At 39.0% G+C, this 21,316-nt stretch overlaps 1 protein-coding gene across 5 annotated transcripts in view; it reads left to right on the plus strand.

Moving 5' to 3' along the window:
* The window catches only part of PDE10A (phosphodiesterase 10A), a 534,797-nt gene that overhangs the window by 408,417 nt on the left and 105,064 nt on the right, over positions 1-21,316 (plus strand). For all 5 annotated transcript variants that reach the window (XM_054023695.1, XM_054023697.1, XM_054023694.1 and 2 more), the window contains exon 3: positions 12,655-12,683. In XM_054023695.1, the coding sequence (XP_053879670.1) occupies positions 12,655-12,683 (29 nt within the window). The remainder of the gene's footprint in view (positions 1-12,654; positions 12,684-21,316) is intronic.

The following is a 21,316-nucleotide window of genomic DNA, read 5'->3' on the forward strand; positions in this document are numbered from 1 at the left end:
AACAACTGGCCCAATACCTTTCTTTGCCCTTTTGTCCCAGGGAACAGATCAGGGAATCTTGAGAGCATTATTGAGACTTTATTCCAGTCTCACTCCACAAAACTCCAGTTTGGTGCAATGGTCAGATTGAGAGGTGAAAACGACTTTCAGTACGTTTTCACCTCTCAATCTGACCATTGCACCAAAAATATCTAAGATTTGTTGTGGAAGGAGATCATCATTACCAATACAAGGTCCTTTCATTTGGCTTATCTGTGGAACCTTTAGTATTCACAAAGTGCCTTTAAGCAGTAGCAGCATATTTGAAGTGTCAGGGTATCCAGATCTACCCTTGACTGGACAACTGGCTCATCAGGTTGTCCTTGCAGGACCTAGCAAAAGCTAGGTCACAAACAGACACTCTATTCCAAACACTGAGATTCAAGATAAACCGGAAGAAATCACACAAAGTCCCAATGCAGATCATACCTTTTGTTGGGGCCATTTTGGATTCTTGAAAAGGCAAAGTTTTTCTTCCAGAAGAAAGAATTTAAAAATCCTTATAGCCATACAAATACTGCAGGAGAACGCATGTCAAACAGTAATGTTCTTCCTCAAGTGGATGGCCTTTGTGTCTTCAGCAATATACGTAATGGTATGCACATGTAAAGATGAAGCTTCTGTAATACTGGTTTGCAAGACACTATATGCCCAGTACAAACAGCATGTTTACAGCACTGACACTGCCCAGGGATGTGTTCCTGTCCCTCATGTGGTAGATTCAACATCACATTGTCTTCAAAGGAGTTGCATTTAAGCTCCGTCACTCACAGTCACTTCCAATGCTTTCTGTCTGGACTGGGAGCAATTGCAAGAACTGAACAATTTCTGGGCACATCTGGGTGAACAAACTCCATACCAATGTTCTAGAGTTAAGTGATGTGTTGAGCTCTCAAGTCGTTTGTCCCCAATTACGTGGTAGATTGGTTCAAGTAGTCACTGACAACACTACAGAGATTTTACAACAAGTAGAGAGGAAACACACTTCAGCCAGCTGCGCAAAGAAACCATAGATCTGTGTGAATGGTGCATAGAGCACTAAATGTATACTATAGCTTTTCACTGTGCAGGCAAGCACAATATACTGGCAGATCAGCTGAGCAGAAACTGCTTCCATGAGCATGAATGACCACTAGGAACTCAGTAACAAACAACATCTTTGCCCTTTGGGGGTATCCAGAGAGCTATTTGCAAAGGGACACATCTCCAAATGTCAAAATTTTGCTCCAAACCAGAAGACAACCAGTCCATCTCAAATGCATTTCCTCTAAGCTCAGGGTGGTTTGGGGGATAGGTCTCCTCCACACCTTCCTTCATCTAACTGAGGGAGTTCTCAACAAAATCAAATGAGTCTGAAGGTTATCCTGATAGCCCCAGCCTGAGTGAGACAAAAATGGTTCTAGGGTCTATTGCAACTATATCACAAGGAGTTTGTTACTTCCTACAAATCTAAACTATTGACCCAGCAAAGCATGTGGATTTTGCCTACTCTTTGAATAGATCTAAGGAATACCGAAATTGACGTAGACTGTCTCTTCTCATAAGAGTAGAGAGGTCAGGCAGTCACATCCCAATACCTTTCTAAGAGGTTAGAGTCTGTACTGAAGAGTTTTAGAAATACATTTCTGTTTCCCTTCTAGAAGGGCTTAGATCTCACTCAGCTAGCACAGGCCATTTTCATGTCCTTCTTTAGACATATTCCAATATTAGAAATCTCTAGAGCTGCTACTTGGATCTCGATTCATACTTCTCAGAACATTATTTCTTAGATCACACAATTCATTTGGTAAAGCAATATTGCAATCCCGATTAAACTAGGCCTCGGCATCCGGAGGGAGGAGCACTGCTTACCAAAATTCTAAGTGTGGGGTTGTGCAGAGGCTACTTGAAGTGAAGGTTGCTCACCTGTTACCAAAATTCTTTGAGATGACCTCTCCACAGTGTCACTCTACCTGCACATTTCCCTCTTCCTCAAAGTTCTAGTTACAAATTTGGACCTGAGGAAGCTTCGGAAGGACACTTTTTTGCTGGGCAATGCTGTCTCATAGTTTCGCCTTTTAGCATCTTTAACAGGCTCAGTCCATACATTGACCTTGACTGTTGGGAAAATGCTTACTGTTGTTGTTTTTTTAATGTACACATTCCTGTAGAACACCCATAACTGATGCTATCTTCTAAAAAATGAAAATTTGAGAATATAATTCAGTTGTAGTCATGTAATTGTTTTATTTTGTTGAATGTTTATCTAGCATGAGGAGGTAAAGGGCTTAAAAGAGGCAAATTTCACTACACTCCAGATTATGCTAATAAAAACTGAGGTGAAAGAAATGATGTCTATCTTAGTAAGGCAATCTACATGCAAACTTTGCATATTAGCTTGTGGGGGGAAAGTTGAATTTTCGTAGTCTCATTAGTCTGTCACCTGTTCATAATATACTGAGTTTCTCACATTTTCTAAGTGACAAGGAATCTTCATCTCTTTGTGTAAATTAAAATATCAGCAGACATCATCTTACTAATTCAAGCCATTGCAGATGCTAGAATCAAGATAATAGGAAGCTAGACAAGCTGTTTGAAATCATATGGTGCCTAGTTGAATCCCATCCAGTATAATAATTCAAGTTGGTTAAATGGACAGCAAAGTAAAACAGTTTGGGTGTCAAATAAGCAGATCTAACATTACATTAAAAAGCATTGGCACATGTATTTTAGACATTTGGATGACCATTTGTTTATCTTATGAGAACCTTCACCCTAGATAATAAGGTTTATATTTCTGCATAGATTATGCTTAAAGTGTAATTTTGTTTCTATTTATTTAATATACATGTAAAGGAAGTTTTGCACACTAAGTGTATTGTATCCCTCAAATTAATGCAGTGACTTTGAGGCAGAAAGATGCAAAGAGACCAACAAACGTGCAGAACAATTTTCTTTCCTCAGTTCTTTTATAGACTGCTTACTCCTCATCCTCTGTCCTTCCAATGAAATTAACAGCAATTCAGGTTCAGAAAACATTATACAACTTAGAAATAGTCTTTGAAACTGAATCTTTGGTTTATAGTCCCTTCAATGTATTTCTTGAGTAGTTTTGTTCCATAATGCAGTAGTTAATATTTTTTAAAACTAATTCACAAATTTGGATCTTATAAATGTTGAAGTGTTGCTTGTGTTTTCATGTCATTTAGAATCCTGGAGCTTAATTTTGTCTATCTCAATTTTTTCATCTAGTGAAAGTTTTCTAAGGAACTTACAAATACTTGATTATTCTAAAATTTTAATTATGCCATCTGTTCACTTTATGGAAATCAATCTAGTACACTGCAATGCCTAACTTGACTGTTTCAAAATGTTGAGAGTTAAGTTCCCAGTTTTTGCTTTTTTGTTCACAATTTACCTTTTTTCACAATTCTGTCTTCATTTTGGCTCAGATTCTGCCACCTATAATTATGGTGAGTACTGTTTTACTCCTTAAATAGTCCCATTGATTTCACTGGGATTACTTGTGAAGTAGGATACTGTTCTATTTCCTCTGGGTAAGAATGGCAGAATGTGCTCCTCTTTCTACCAGGGAACCAGGTGAGGTAATTCCTACAGAAATCAGTGAAGCAGGTCACAGCCAATTGCAATAGAGAATTTTCCCTAAGATTCTTAATATTCCCAGAATCTCTATTCTTCCTCTCCCTGTGCAGAGTGGTTCAGCAAGTAGCAACTCTGTCTGAAGCCGTCCTCTTTGACTTTCCATTTCCTTTTCTCAGTCGTTAGTTATTTTTTCAAGTGTTTGCTTTTGTGCACCACTTGCTCACTGCTTCATTGTTATGCTGTGGTGTTCTGCTCTGTTCTGAAGGTTCATTGCTCTACTTGATCCCATTCCCATATTTAGGCATCTGTGTAAATGGCCTAATTTTCAAAAGTGGTAAAGTGCCCAACAGCTCCCATAAGATTCAGTGCTAATGGATGCTGAGCACTTTTTCCTCATCACTTCTGACTGCAGATTCCTATTAAATTGGACCCCAAAAAATCATCTTAACTACATGGGATGGAAATCTGAACTGTAGAGCTGGAATCTACAGAGCCTCAGGACAGTCTAAATGTGACACACAGCAGTTACCATAGTAACTTCGCAATGTAAATTCCTTAATCTTTTGCCTGGAGTTCTAGAAAGAGGACTTAGAAGGTACTGACGTAACATGGTTGTGAGGGGGATTGTATATCAGACTGCAATGGGGAAGGTTGGATTTGCCTTCTAATAATTTGGGTGTGGACTTTCAGCTCTGAGGAGGAAATCTTTAGACAGAGAAGAGACTGGGTATCTCTAAGGCCTGGTCCCCACTAACGCCCCACTTCGGACTAAGGTACGCAAATTCGTAGCTGAATTCGAAGTACCTTAGTCCGAACTTACCGCGGGTCCAGAGGTGGCAGGGAGGCTCCCCCGTCGATGCCGCGTACTCCTCTCGCCGAGCTGGAGTACTGGCGTCGACGGCGAGCACTTCCGGGATCGATCCCAGAACATCGATTGCCTGCCGCCGGACCCTCCGGTAAGTGTAGACGTACCCTAAGAGCTCTAAGGAGGAGACCTTGAAAAAGACTTGTTAGGAAAGAGTAAGGACTAAGTAACTGCTGCAAGGATTATCAGTGGTATGCACCTCTATTTGTGTGCATGGAAGACTGGGAGGGATTTTATTCTCTTCTGTGGTAAATTAGCAGGAAGGTAAAGTTTGAATATTTAGTTTTTACTATTTTTCCATTTTGTATGTAAATATTGTTTATGGCATAATCCTAAATCAAATATTAGACATTGCATGTATACAGCAACGTCAGTAAAAGAGTAATATAATCTTGTTCTTACTCTCTATTTAGCACTTTTAAACAATTGACAGTTCTTGTGTCTTATTAGTTTTGTGTGTTCAAAAAATCCATCTTTTATGTTAAACTGTTCAAGTGTGTGTGTAGATAAAGGATATGTAAGGATGTGACAGGGAGTGAGGGAGCTGCTCTGCGGGAGACTTGAAGGCTGGAACAGGGTTACTAAACAAGCCAATCAGAGACACCTGGCTCAGGAAAGGAACCTTAAACAGCTGATTCCTTTGTAAAAAAAGTTGAAGCAGTTCTGAGAGGTGGGTCTGACTGAGAAGCCACAAGGGAGTCAGCTTGGGCAGGGCATCTGCAAGCTGATAAGAAACACTTTATGAAGGAACCCTTTTCACTCACTCAGGCTCTGAGGTAAGACCCATGCCCTTGGACAGATTTGGGGGACTCTGTTTCCCTTTTAAGTTTGTTTGGGGACCCCCTACCACCAGAAAGGAGCCTGAACAGGCTGTGTGTTGATGAGGCAAACTTTTGTTAAAGTTTCTTGGACTCCTATTAAAGAAAACTACCTCCCCAGATCATTCTGGGAGGGGAGATAGTGGGGTTGGGCAGGTCACTCCTTCCTCACCCTGTTACAAAAGAATTGTTATTTTCTGTAAAAATATTAACTTACTCTCACAGTACTCTAAAATTTAAGCTGAGGCATATGAGAGATTTCATGCTACTCTGCTTGACTATGAAAAGTTAGAAACAAACTGAACTGTGGTTGCAAACAATATAATAAACTCTTTGAGTTCCTCATTACAGGTAGATGTAGCAGTATAGGCAGGAGATTTCTATAGAATCAGTCACATACTCAAACTTATTTTTCAAAATTCCTATTCAAGCTATAAGTGTGGCACTTGGTTACATTAGAAAGGTGTGCCAGTGTTGGTAGAGACATACAGCCAGAATGGCAAATGAAGTTTGTAAAAGTGAAATTGTAATTGACAAACATAGGATTCGTCAACCACAGTTGATCAATTTGTAGCCATATTGGCGTTTCAGTGAGTGTTGATAGCTAGATAAGCACTGGTGCACCAAGGTATCACTGATGCTCCAAACATCAATGGTACATATCATTGTCTCCCTCCAGCGCTTAAGTGCTAATGGAGAGTCATAATGCCAGAGAGATGAAAAGGGAATTCCATTAAGCCAGGGGTTCTCAAACTGGGGGTGACAAAGTGGTTATGTGGAGGTCACAAGCCCAGCCATGTGTGGATGTTGTCATCCCCAAGCCCCTGTTAAATTACATTTTTAAAACTCCATTTTAAAGTTATAAGGGGGTTTGCACTCAGAGGCTTGCTATGTGAAAGAGGTTGCCAATACAAAAAGTTTGAGAACCACTGCCTTAAACATTGATGTGCCCAGGGATGGAGAAGTCATCAATGCACTGAGGATTGGGTTCTCCCTGTTGGTACCCCCAGACTTGGTGGTACATTTGCATATTTTAATGCTTTCTAATGTCTTTAAAAAAGGAACTAACTCTAGGGACTCCTGCACTGTTCTAGTGTGGAGGTGAGGAGTCTGCCCCCCAAATCATGAAGCTTTGGTAGTTCCCACCAGTCACGCACTAGGAGAATGGATGAGAGGGTGGGAATCTGTTACAACATACAGCTTCAGACAACAGCAGTTCCAGATAAGTAATTTCTTTATAGCAGAGCAAAATGCTTTACTCCCAGTAGTGATATTGCTAAGAAGGGTGATGAGTGCTAAATCATTCAGAATTATTGTGAGCTGCTGATACTTTATCATGTTAGTTTAATTTGCCATTTTCCAAAGACTCTAAAATCTTGAACTGTCTGCATATCATTATTCTATAATATACAACACACATTTGTAAACCCAAAGCTGGACTGGGATTACAAACAGGTCAGTGGAAATATCCTAAAATGACTGCATACAAGCATTTATTCTGTCATTTTTATTCTATTATAATATTTATTTAAATGACACAGAACACATTTTAGTTTCTTGTTTTCAATCCCCTGGGCAAAATAAATAACATACGTCTCTAATACAAATGTACGTATGTTGTAGTTACAGCAGGGTTCCTTCAGAGGGAATTAAATGATTCCCTTGACGTAAGTATGCTCCACACTGGATCACTATGGTACTCCCATGTGGTAACCTATCATCTCAACTACTAATGATCTTCTTACCCTTGTTGACGTTAGTAGACTATTCCCCCAGGACATTTCCTTTTGTTTCCCTTGTCAGCTGGTCTGAGAGAAGAGAGAACTGCTCAGTCTTGACTTCTCTGCAGATGTTCAGAGCTCCACTGCAAAGTTCAGCCCAAATCTGTTTGTTTTCAATGTATTCAGAGACATAGGTAGCAGAAAGTAAGCCAGTAAGCAAAGCTCCTCAGTCTATTTCAGATTCTGTGGCTGATGAGAAGTGGAAGCTGGGAGTTTGGAGCAATTTCACAGGGGTATAATAACTTCATTACTTCGCTTGTGCCACAGGAATATTTTTTGTTCATTTCCTTAAAAAGAAAAAAGTTACAGGTGAAAATATGGCAAATAAATAAAATGGGTAGTAATGAGAACAACATAACTTGCACCAAAGGAAAAATGCAGAACTGAAGTAAAAATATTTGCATACAACTTGAAATTTTTCCAGGGCTTCTACAATACAGTGAAACAAGGACCATTGCATCATATTCCTATTACAGTGCTAAATCCTTTTTTTGCTGCTTCAGAAGCACAGAGTTCAGCCAATGCGCATGGCCCAGCTGGGTTCTGAGTCCCTGAAACAGTGCTTCTGGCCAGAGGTGAGAACTCCCCATCGCATTGTCCCAGCCACCCAGACCCGTCTTCTCCTCTGTACATAGTCTGGATTCTACCCCTTGCCATATAATGCAACCCGATATAACACGAATTCGGATATAATGCGGTAAAGCAGTGCTCCGGGGGGGGCTGCGCACCCCGGCAAATCAAAGCAAGTTTGATATAATGCAGTTTCACCTATAACGTGGTAAGATTTTTTGGCTCCCGAGGACAGCGTTATATCGCCCGGTAGAGGTGTACCATGTTAAGTGCTATGCACACCTGTGGTGCTATATGTAGAGATGTTAGTCATACTTACACATACTAAGGCTGAGGCATTCAAAGTTGTCAAATTGTGAACCACTTAAAACTGATTTAGTCTTATGGCAGTTCCCCTCACTATCCCACACATTCTTTGTGGCGTCATTAATGCCTGGGTATGATGGTGTTGTGGCTTTTTTAAAGTAAATTTGCAAAGTATTAAGGAGAAAAGATTTAAAAAATAACTGCTTTAATGAGCTGGATAGCTACTTGGTTATATTCTCCCCATTTTGTAGTTGAACTATTACCTTTTCCTCCTTGCAGGATGTTAACCTTAATTCCCTGAAGCTTATCAGTCTTTAGGTTCTAAGCACCAGCCTACCTGAAGGAACTCTGCTCGAAAACTGACACATGCCCAATTGCAAGTTTTTTAGAATGGCAAACCCAATTCTTGTTTCAATTGCACATTCTTCAGAGGTGTGATGGAAGCAGCTCTGCTAACTAATTGAAGGTGCCTCACAAACCACAGTTGTAAGAGACGGTGTATTACACAACTATGAGCAATGTGGCCTAGTTAATTATAAGAGTTCCCAGGAACATGGCATATTTTGTCTCTTGAGAGCCACGTATTTTTTTTCTGGGAATTATCATCTATACACATATTGAACTATCACAGGAATGATTATCAGCATTGTTTCTCTCCACAGCCAGCCAGACTGTAGTAATATCCCAAGGGATTCTAATATCTGAAAAACAGGACATACGTATATTGCTCCTGCAACAGTTGATGACATTAGCAACTCATACAATGCAGGAACTAAATTCCCCAGATCCTTTCTTGGTGCTTGGTGTTAATGATTCCAGAGACTATTACAGAATATCTTAAGTTACACCCTGATGCACTCTCCCAGGCTCTGCTCACAAAGAAAGATCAATCTGTTTGGTATGCCAAAATGGGAAACCACTCACTGTAGAATGTGCAGGTTTTTCTGCATGATCTGCCATTTTAATAAGAGTTAACAATGTTGTCAATTAAATTATTGTCATTGTTATGCTTCAATGTTAACAGCCACTGAAACAAACCAGGGCAAGTCATGCTTCTCCGAATCATTGTTTCAGGTTGTCTGTGGAATCCGGGAGATATCACTGCACTGTTAGACTTGGTTCACGTTTGAAAAATTTTCAACCATAAGAGTTAGAAAGTATATGTTAATTGAAAGTTTAGAGTTTGGAGCACAAGATGATAGCCTCTTTAAAAAACAAACAAAAAGTGCTGTCTTGCCAAGTCAGTGGGAGCTATTCTAGTGTGACCCTTGCTTGAAACTCTGCACTCAGGTAAGTGAAGGAAGGACTGATTTTATGGACCATTGTTTTATTTTTTAGTGTCATATTAGTGACAACATAAAGCCGTCATTACAAGGGAAGAAATTTCATTTTAAACCCTGTTTTTTAAGATGTTTATAACTTTCTGGGGAAGCAGGGGAATGGCTGATATTCCCCCCTCCCCATCAGTTCAAAGCTGAATTTTTACAAATTTTTTAACACTTTGTTCAGTAATTTTGAATTAACAGATCATGATAATAGAAGTCTTTCCCAGCACACTCTTTTTTGCATTCTCATAACTCCAAAATTTAAACTTGCTATGGACTTAGTTGTCAATAAAGATGGACACCATGGATTGGTTGGTCAAAACTTAATGCAAAAATTGTATTTAAAATTGTGTACTACATGTGTTTGGTATTCCTCTTTCCACTAAGGGCCAAATTCTGTCAATTCCGCCTATCCCCATGGACTAAATGAGAACCATCTATGTAGAATGGGACTGAATTTTGCCCTAAGATTTTAACTCTATAGTAAGGCAGTTCACCATTCCCAGCCAATGGGAGCTGTGGGAAGCGGTGGCCAGCACATCCTTGAGGCCTGCCACTTCCTGCAGCTCCCATTGGCCGGGAATGGCGAACTGTGGCCACTGGGAGCTGCAGGGGGCAATGCCAGCGGACGGTCAACGTAAACAAAATGTCTCGAGGTCCCCCAGCGGATGGGCTGCGTGCCGAAGGTTGCGGCCCCCTGCTGTAACTTATGCCAGAGCTAGGCTTAAATCAGGAAGCCAGCTTGTCCCGCCTACCCTCCCCATGTGCCAAGTTGCTCTCAGACATAGAGGAGAATTGAGCCCCAGTTTATTACAGAATCCATTGTTACTATGTGGGTTGGGGACTGTTTTGCCTCAATTACTATTACTCTGTCTTGAGTAACATGCTTTCCTTATGGAGACTGGGAATTTTAATGTACCTGTATGTTCAGTTTATACTGAGCAGCAAAGAAAGTTTTCATGTAGTTCAGTTTGGAAGAATTGAAACTCAACATATTAAACACTGTGGTTTAACACATTTGGGACTTGTCTGTCGTGAAAGATTGCTGGTTTTGGACCTGCTCTGAAGTCCATTGAAGACTGTGGAAAGATTCTATTGACTTCAGTGGACTTTGGAACAGGCCGTTTATGAATATTGAATGAATAACTTGTCTTTGCTTTTAACACCCTGGATGCTGTCCCTGTCCTGTCACCTCTTGGTTAGCATCTAGCCTTCAACCTCTGCTTTCCCTCAGATACCATTGTGCTTTTCCCAATGTTGCCACTGGGAGGAGCGTAGTGGAAAAATCTGCAACACCACTATATTGTCCTTCTTGAAATTCCTCCTTAAAACTTACCATTGTGATGCATTTCCCCCCCCCCCCCAAAAAAAAGACAGTGGCTAGGAGGCTAGTGTGTTGTGACTGCTGTTTATTATTCTAATCATAATTGTCTCATTGATTCCTTGTGTGTGTCATCCCCGCCTCCCTAACTGTTTGTTGTATCCACTTATTGATACGCTTAGATTGTAAATTCTTTGGTACAGGGACTGTCTATTCATGTTGCATGTCTTGTGCCTAGCACTAAGAAGTCCAAGCCTTGATTTTGACCTCTACATGCTTCCTTACTACAAAATATAAATAATAATAAAGGAATTAACTGTGAACTGCAAGATCTCAAAATTTCTGGTAACCCATATACCAAAGCCTTGCACAAAATATTTACAGGAAGAATGAAATGCTGTTTCACATTAAGCAAATAATACACCTAAAGTTATTTAGCTCAGAGAGGAGTCTGAAATCACAATGTCATGGTGAAGGTGCACAACAATATATAGCCATGGATTGGTGTTTATGACATTGGAATTACTATCTTAAATGGAGATCTAATCAGGCTGCATATAACATGATAGACTCTTTGCTGATTTTAGGTTTGTGGCATTTGGTTTATCCATATTCTAGCTATCATTTGGAGTTGTAGTGAGAATCACATCTTGAAATGCTATGAAAGCTATGTGATTGTAAGAACAATCACATTGGACTGATCCAGCCAGGGAAGGTGATCTATTGTCTTTGATGTACACTTCCATGTACAATGAGTATGTCACATTGCAAAGTGCATGGGGTCTGCTGATAAGTATTTAACAGGGCTAATTAAAATGGCTCAGCTGGGCATGTCTCTGTACTCTTTGTGCATAGAATTTTCAATGTAAGATTTATTTTTTGCAACTAAGGTAAGACATAATGCTGGTTCATAAACATGAAATTTGTTATTTTACTTAGCATCCTTCAAACAAATCTGGGGAGATGAACACAATTCGTGATATCAGACTTTCCTTGTAAATTTTGTCCAGAACTTTGTCACAAACACTTTTTTTTTTTTTAAATTCCTTTGATAGTGGGTGTGAGACACAATGAACCCTGTTCAGGGGAACAAAGTGTGACCAAATAAAGGCAGTTGTGGTTATGCTGGAGTATTGCTATGACCACATTTAGCAGAGATGCAGTATTTGAAAATCCACATCTAGGCAGATATATGCAAATATGTATACATATGGGATCCAATAAGGATATGACCTCTTTTGTATGATGAAATTGATTTGGAGTTAATGTCCAAAAAGGAATAATTTAGCTTGTGGGATCAAAAATAGAAAGATACAGATTGTTCCATGTTTTCTTATAAGAAATAATTATGCAGCAGAAGACACATGAGGCTGTAGGTTCATAATCAACTTCATGTGGTAGCGGGTCTCTTACTGTATGATTGCTTTCCCTTTGCTCACTTTCTGAAATGTTGCACAATGCTTTTAAAGATATGCTGTATTGTTATATCTGTCTTTATAACTTTAAATGTAAACTTCAAAAAATGCACAGTACAGCCTGTATGTATTCTAAAAATGGAAAACATAATGAGATATATTTCTATAATTTATGCTTCTTTTTTTGAATGTTATGCCAGACAACATCCTCGATGTGCTCTTGGTCACTAAGGCTCTCTCCTGCACCCAAAGAAGTAAATAGGGGTCATTGGCTTCAAGTGGAGCAGAATCGAGCCCTCAGTTTCTAGCATTGCACATGTGGGATCTAGTGGCAACTCTCTTCCCCAGCTTGTCTAATAGAGTCCTAATTTAAGTGTTACAGCACACAGCAAAGCTCACCTGTTTAATCAGACTGTTGCTGTGGTTCTAGGTGTGGAATTTTTTACTCCTTAATTATTGGCAAGCCAGTTGAATGTATATCAGTAAAAACAGACATTTCAACCAAAATAATGAACTAAGTCAGAGAAAGTCTTGTACAACAGAACAAAAGTTTCTTGAAGGACAATATCTTGTTCTACATTCATTCTAGAACCTTCCCAGAGTGCCTAATTGTTTGCTTTGTTTCCTCACAGATGAGTCGACTCCTAAGGAAGTCAGCAGGGTAAGTACTGCTTACAGATGTCTCTCCATCCCACACTAGAAAAACAGAAAAGAGGTCTCTGTGGCCCACTGGTCACTTGAGGTAACTTTCTTTCAGTCTCTGATCAAGGCTGTGCTCTATTCCCTGAATGAATCAGATCTCCAGAGAAATGTATCTGACAACTTCCAGAGCAATTAAAAACAAAATCCTAGCATTCAAAACATTTGATTAGTTGTAAATGAGTGAAGTTCACTACTTTTCATTAGCAAAATAAGGGAGCGTATACAGGAGCTATTGGTATGATCCCATGTGAACAAGGCTGCTTAAACGAAAACAGGAAATTCATAGCAACTTTGAACTTTCTGATTAGTTGTAAATATGACTACCCACTATTTAATCAGTATTACTACCATGAGAGATGTCATGCATGATACTATTGAAGAGGAAACAAGGCAAGGATTATGTCCTGTATAATTCTGCCCTTTGAGATATGGTAGGGTACAGACGAACTAAATTCATTGACGTAAAATATTTTGCAATCTATTGAATGAAAACTAATGTGACACAACTTCAGTGTTTGAGAATGATGTATTTCTTTCTGTCTCAGTGTCCTATTTATTTGGGAGATATATACAGTGAACAAATACTTCATGTTGAATGAGTTACCATAATCTACCATGTAATATCTTGTGATAACTAGGTGGTGATGTCTTTTTGCTCCCATGTTATATCCTGATATTTTGGTCAATAATTCTGCTCTATTTGCATTCTTAACCTTCCATCTGCCACACAAACAAATGGTTGCCACTTTCTTTATTCGTTCTAAAAACACTTCTCTGCTCTGCCCTTTGTCACTGTTGACTCTCTTCCACCAATGACGACATCCTGTCTGTCTTGTGTCATTAGCCAGTCATAGATATAATCATGTCATCAAGGGACATCAACAGCCTTTTCTACACTTTGCTTATGAATGGTGGATTTGTTTGATGTATCAGCCCTAGCCAAAGGATGGTCTTTTTCAGGGCCTTCTTTCTTTCACACCTATTAATGCTGCCCTCACAGAAGGGAAAAAAATGGAACATCAGCCCAATAACCATCAATCTTATGATAACTTTGAATAAGATAAAGGTAGAAAGTTTTATAGTCAATCAAGTTCAGTATCTCTTTCAATCAAAATACTTGTATACATTTTTTCTCAAGATTTACAAATGTTATTTTATTTTGTTGATACATTTTTCATATAACAACTTTAACTTTTAACAGTATCAAAAGTTACCACAGAAGACTAAAACATAGAAAAACAAAACCTAGAGTAACAATTCTATTACTTTAAATGAAATTTAAGTATATACTGCACTTAAAGGTAAAACCAACAGTGATCAGTTTATTATTTAAGCATATTTTCAATACATTTGCCATCCAAACCTTTTAGTGTATCCGTCTGTGAGGGAGAAGTGATGATAAAATAACCTTTTAAGTAAACCTTCTGCCCAGAAATAGGTTAGAATCTTTTAAATGGGTGGAAATTTAAAGATTAAGGACTTACTTTAAAGTCAATCTTTCCAAATTTCTTAAACATTACTAAGATCACAATGTCTTGACATGATTATAATCCTTATAACAATCACACAGCATAAAATAAAAGTTAGACAAAGAAGAGGAAATAAGAAAAGCATTGTGTAGCATTAGTTACTTTTCTGACACTATCCCGGTATTTAAGTTATTAATATAAATAATTATTCATGTGTAAATTAATTACTCTCAAACAAATCCAGTAGCATCAGTGTCTGAATCAAGACTAGCCTTTCAGGTTTCAGTTTCACACCCGGGATTGTATTGTACATCTGCAGTTTTCATCTTCACTGTGGTCTGAGTCCTTGTGGGGGGTAAGTCTGGTAGAGACTATTTATCCAAGATATATGTGAAATTTGTTGAAGTCCCAGGGATTACATGCACAGTAGTTAACTTTTTGAACCCAGCTACTGAGTGCAAATTGTGTATTGTAATCTTGAAACATCATATTTTGGCTTACGAAAGAAATAAGCACTGTACAATTCATCTTTTCCAGGCAAGCACGTACAAAACAGTTAGTCACAGCAAATTATATATATATAATATATAAAATACATATAATTTGCTGTGACTATCAGAAAGATGTTTCTATGGCAAGAGTCCTAGATTGTTGTGTTTTGAGAAGTAGCTCAACCAATCACCACCCTCACGCTCCAGCTAATTTCATTGGTTGTAATCAGTGATATGAGGAAGACTGAACAGATTGTGGGTTGCTTGGGCCAATTGCCACCGTTCTTCAGGGGTTGATTTGCCACTCATACAACTCAACATTAACTCCCTATCACAATCCACACAAAGGAACACAAAATTTCCCAGCATAACCCACACGCAAATCAACGCACAAACCCCCAGCACAGTCCCCAGACAAAAATCAGTCAAACCACCCACAAAGCAATACAACCAGCACACACAGTGAACCCAGACACACACTGACCCTCACTGCAACATGCACCTCTCATTCACCACCCACACAAGTCAACATAAATCTCCCAGCACAATACACACATTTGCCCAAGTCATCAGTTTAAGGCTTGTTAGAGCTATCTGGGCATGGAGTCTAGCACCGTCTACGCCTACCACCTCTCTAACTAGCTGCCAGTATGGAGAGTTATGTGAAAGTCACTTGATTGAGCGGTGCATGCATCAAACCTAGATTCATTAAAATGACCGTGGTGTGGGAAGGGTAACTAGTGAGAGGGGTGTGTAACTGCTGTTTTTTTTTAACCAAAATCATAGAAAAGAAGAAACACTACCTCACTCATCTCAGACCAATCTGAACCTAACTGTAATTTGTCATATTTATCATATAAAAGCGTAAACTTGAGCGGCGAAGTCAAAGGTATCATGTGTGTGTATAATTCTGAGTATTGAATTTTTCCCTTAGTTTCCTCCAAAACATCCCCTACAGTGGGAGAAATGTATGCCTTTTTAGTTTTTCTAGTTTGTGTAAAATCAAAATCTATATCTGAATAAATAAAAGTTCCTGAGAATGGAGACATTTAGTTTTCTTCCCTGTAGTTATATTTCTCATAATGGAGAGAATTATCTGGTCTCAACATTACTCATTAGGTTACTAATTTCACAGCAATACAGGCATCTTAAGTACTTCCCCCTGATCATCCCTTCCTTCCTCCTTGCTTTGAATTCAGACTCCTTTTATGAATCTGCTGCAGTACCATACTGTTATTACAGATGAAATCTTCTGAAGCTGAAACTATGTAAACTAGTTAGAAGAGACAGGTAGCACCACTGTAGATTGTAAATTTAATAGAATAAAGACTATAACATCTACAGTCTGTTTTATCAAAAACATTTTGATATATAGGAAAATTTTATCCAAGCCAGATGCTTCCTGTTATGGGAAATAAAATCTACAAATAAGGAAACTAATTTTCTCTTTCTCAGTCATGGATAGTCAGGTATCTGGACATTGCTTACGGGAAGTAACAAGAAGTAGGTCAATTCCTAGAGTGACAGCTAGTTCCCAAAATAAGTGGTAGGGCTGCAAGTAGCAATCTGCACCTCCCTCCAGTTCCCGCTCCCCTGAGGTTGATTGTATTTTTGAAGTGAAAAACTGGGGCACTTTACAGAAAAGGAAAGTGTTGGAGAAAATAATAGTTTTACACTGTTACTCCTTAAGTATTCTCTCTTAAACCAATTTCTGCTCCTCCAATCTAGCTCTGATCCTACCATCTCCTGTCCAGTTCACACACAATCTCATTCATCAGTTGACTCCCCACCAACCTAACACATACTCTTCCAGCTCGCAGCCTCCCAAATCCTCACCAGCTCAAGAAATAGCCCTCCACATACTCCCTCTCCTCTTCCTACTTAAGAATCAGAGGGGTAACCGTGTTAGTCTGTATCCACAAAAACAACAAGGAGTCTGGTGCGACCTTAAAGACTAACAGATGTATTTGGGCATAAGCTTTCCTGGGTAAAAAAAAGCTTTCAGATGCATGGAGTGAAAATTACAGATATAGGCATAAATATATATTGGCACATGCAGAGAAGGGAGTTCATAAAAAAAAAGTATGGTATGAATTGTAGTATTGAATCATAGAATCTCAGGGTTGGAAGGGACTTCAGGAGGTCATCTGGTCCAACCCCCTGCTCAAAGCAGGACCAATTCCCAACTAAATCATCCCAGCCAGGGCTTTGTCAAGCCTGACCTTAAAAACCTCTAAGGAAGGAGATTCTACCACCTCCCTGGGTAACCCATTCCAGTGCTTCACCACCCTCCTAGTGAAAAAGTTTTTCCTAATATCCAACCTAAACCTCCCGCACTGCAACTTGAGACCATTACTCCTTGTTCTGTCATCTGCTACCACTGAGAACAGTCTAAATCCATCCTCTTTGGAACCCCCTTTCAGGTAGTTGAAAGCAGCTATCAAATCCCCCCTCATTCTTCTCTTCTGCAGACTAAACAATCCCAGTTCCCTCAGTCTCTCCTCATAAGTCATGTGCTCCAGCCCCCTAATCATTTTTGTTGCCCTCCGCTGGACTCTTTCCAATTTTTCCACATCCTCCTTGTAGTGTGGGGCCCAAAACAGGACACAGTATTCCAGATGAGGCCTCACCAATGTCAAATGTGAATGATCACATCCCTCGATCTGCTGGCAATGCCCCTACTTATACAGCCCAAAATGCTGTTAGCCTTCTTGGCAACAAGGGCACACTGTTGACTCATATCCAGCTTCTCATCCACTGTAACCCCTAGGTTCTTTTCTGCAAGACTACTGCCTAGCCATTCGGTCCCTAATCTGTAGCAGTGAATGGGATTCTTCCGTCCTAAATTCAGGACTCTGCACTTGTCCTTGTTGAACCTTATCAGGTTTCTTTTGACCCAATCCTCTAATTTGTCTAGGTCCCTCTGTATCCTATCTCTACCCTCCAACGTATCTACCACTCCTCCCAATTCAGTGTCATCGGCAAACTTGCTGAGGGTGCAGTCCACGCCATCCTCCAGATCATTAATGAATCTTACAACCCAGAACCTTACAAGTGGAGAGCCAATGTTGAAGGCCTGTGACATGTAGGAGTTTAGATAGTTTACTGTCCTTTTTACTCTGTATAGAAGTAAAGTGTGTGTTGTAAATGGCTTGTCTTATTTTTGTAAAGTCCAGCCATGTGGAAGTTTGTGTGGAAGGTTGGTTTTGTATGAGAGTCTCTAGTTTTGAGAGCTCATTCTTGACCTTCTCCTGTTTGCTGTACAGGATGCTGATCAGGTGGTTCCTCAGTTTCTTTGAGAGTGTGTGGCACAGTCTCTCGCCATAGTCAGTGCAGTATGTCGATTGCAATGGATTTTTTACTTTCAGTACATTTTGTATGATGTTCATCTGTTTGCACTTGGAGAGGAAGATAATGTCTGTCTGTATCTGTGCGAGTTTTTTCATTAAGTTGATGGATCTCTGTCCCCATATCTACTCTAGCGACACCATCATAGGACCCAACCACACCCGCCACACCATTAGTAGGCTCATTCACTTGCACATCTACTAATGTGATTTATGCCATCATGTGCCAGCAATGCCCCTCTGCCATGTACATGGCCAAACCGGACAGTCTCTACATAAAAGGATAAATGGACACAAATCAGACATCAGGAATGGTAACATATAAAAGCCAGTGGGTGAACACTTCAATCTCCCTGGACACTCAATAACAGTGGGAAATAGTTTGTAGAATGTATTTTGCTACCCTTAGGAGGTCTCTTACAGAATGCTGTGCAAGTTGATGTATGTTTTATATGATCCATCAAGCAACTGAGTACTGGAGCCCTTCAAGCTTTTTTTTGGCTTTCCATGAAGAATAAGGTCTCTGACTTTCTCTGTTTTAATCCAATGTAGATGGACTTTTTAAAGCTGATTTCACATCCAGAGTATAAACATTAAAGCGAGAAACAGATTGGTTTAAGTGGAACTCTGGTTTCTGTTTGTGTGCAAAGTGAGAAGGAAAAAATAAAGATGGGGTTCTCCAAATGACAGACATCTCAAACCACTTACTCTAACAGAAGTAATTGCCAAAGGAAGGAGACAGACATATAGTGAGGCCTCCACTAGAGGATTAAAAAGAAGATTGTCCAAGGGACCACAAACCCAGGCTGAAGTGTCATGCTTACACTGTGAATCTTTTTTTTGCACGACAGCTATGAAGAAAGGTATTGTGAAGGTATAGGAGAACCCTGATACCAAGTTTCTTGGATTAGTAACCCTCTAGGCAGAGGACTGATGTGTTAGATAACGGAGTCTTAATCCCTAATGCAGGCTATTTATGAGAAACTGAAAGATTTCTGAATAAATTTATGCCGAGGTCAGTCTTCCATATCCTTTTACATGCCAGTGATGTCTGAAGAGCTTTTGAAATTAGGGGGATAGTGTGGTTATCTATAAAACGAATTTATCTGTGTACTCATGTTACTGTTAATTGTATAATTGAAGGGATATTTAATAATTTACTTTATTTTGTTAAAATTTAAAATAATTAAAATGATGCCAAAGCTCTAGATGCCTTAACACATCATTAACGTTACAGTAAAATCCCAGCAGCATTAATCATTTCAACAGGAACTCAGCCAGCCGGCCGTCCACCTACAGAAACTCCTTTCCACCCCTTAATTGTTCTGGGAATCATTTCTTCACTCCTCTCCAAAAACCCTATCAAACACATTTCTTTTGCAGCATGCTCAAAAGGCCTCCAATTCAGGTTATTTAGGACCTAGCAGGGGAATAGTTTCCAGAGTTGTGGAGTCCTGACAGAGAATGCCCTGCCAGCTGTCCCCTCTTTTATTGTGAGGGGATCCAGCTTGGGTACCTCCCATGACTGCATCTATGGCAGTATGGAAGCGGGAGAGAGGCAATCCCTCAGATAGGCCAGTCCCAACTCTTTTATAGGTGTATAAGTCATAAGAAACACCTTAAACTCCAGCCAGAGACCAGTGGGGCCTCAGTATAGATCTTGGAGTCAGTTGAGTACAAAGCTAACTTATCTGCATACAAATGTGCAATGCAGAATTTTGGGGTATAAATATGGGTGTCCCTATTCCTCAAATGTTTAATATCAGTCACTTTGTATGTAATAGGTAGAGTATTAAATAAGTATGGTGTACTTTTCATATGCATAATTTTAATGGACTCCATCTAACATGCAGAGGTTAAAACACAGTACTACAAATGGACATGTGTATATAAAGTTGTAGACATCTTTGTTAGCATATATTGTATTATTTGAGAAAAAGTATATAATAATCTAGATTATGGCAGTGCACTGCTTAACTTCAGTAACAACCCAAAACAGGTTCAAATGTAATTGAATTGTAAATATATCTCTGCTCAAGAATTGAATTCTGAAAATAATAAACTTGAATAATTTTAGAGTTTTCCATACCCAGCAAAAATACAATTTTTTAAAGTAGTTTTAAGTCCATGTGGGAGTTTTAAAGGCAATAAATGGTACATTTTAATTTCTGGAAATGTTGCAAAAAAGACTTTTGTCTGTATCACAGGCAATTTACAATATAAGCAAAGAGCTCAATGAAAGCTATTTTATTGCAGAGTAAAAATGAGCACATAGATGGAAAAACCTTAAATTATTCAAAGTTCTAAAATGGAAATTTACTTGTTTTTTCCTAGCTAAATCATTTTTCTTTACACCATGTGTCATGAAAAACTAACTTTAAAATGAAACGTCAGACTCATATGTAAAAAGCAACAGAGAGTCCTGTGGCACCTTCTAGACTAACAGGTGTATTGGAGCATAAGCTTTCATGGGTGAATACCCACTTTGTCAGACTCATATGTTCTACCATCACCTTGCTTCAGTACTCTCTTGCACAATTAAAAATGGCCTTTCAAAAGTAAAAAATGTTATGAAAAACTTGCATTTAGGAATAGTTTTGTATTTTTGGGGAGAGGGGTTGTTGCAATTGAAAAATTTGAATTGTTTTGTTTTGTTCCCCCCTTCCAATTTTTTCTTCTTTTTATTCCTTTCTATCACTAACTTCAATAGATTGAGTGATGTGTAGAGTTTTTTCCATTTTTTTTTCATTTTTCCATACTGTAACATTTCAGAATTTGCTCAAATTTTGAAAAAGTGAGAACAGAAAACGGAAAAATGAAGCTTTGTAACTCTTCCAACTTTTGAAAAGTTAGAGTGGCAAAGTATTGAAAAATTAGAGTCCCAGAATTAGTTTCGTTTTTCCTTTCTGCATCTTTTCAAAAGTTGGAGAAGGTTTGAAAAGTCACAGAATAGCAAAAGAAAAAATGAAACGTGAAACAAAATCCCTGGACATCATAATTTTCTATGGCATTCATTGGCAAAAAGGTTTTTGAAAAGGTGGAAGTGAGGGGAACTGAATCTCAAAAACTTGAAATTAAAAATATTGTTTCACTTAGAACCTGGCAAAATAGGAACAACTAAGTACAATTCTTTCCATTTTTCAACCAACTTGGGTTCAGAAATTTCAAGTGAAGGTGTTAGATTGTCTTGATATAAATATTGTCCCCCACAAAAATGGAAGTCATTCTACCAAGGATTTTCTGATATCACAGAGTTGTTATCACCATCAAAAATGCAAGAACCAT

The sequence above is a fragment of the Malaclemys terrapin genome, chromosome 3 (genome assembly GCF_027887155.1).
Source record: "Malaclemys terrapin pileata isolate rMalTer1 chromosome 3, rMalTer1.hap1, whole genome shotgun sequence".
Classification (NCBI taxonomy): domain Eukaryota; kingdom Metazoa; phylum Chordata; order Testudines; family Emydidae; genus Malaclemys; species Malaclemys terrapin.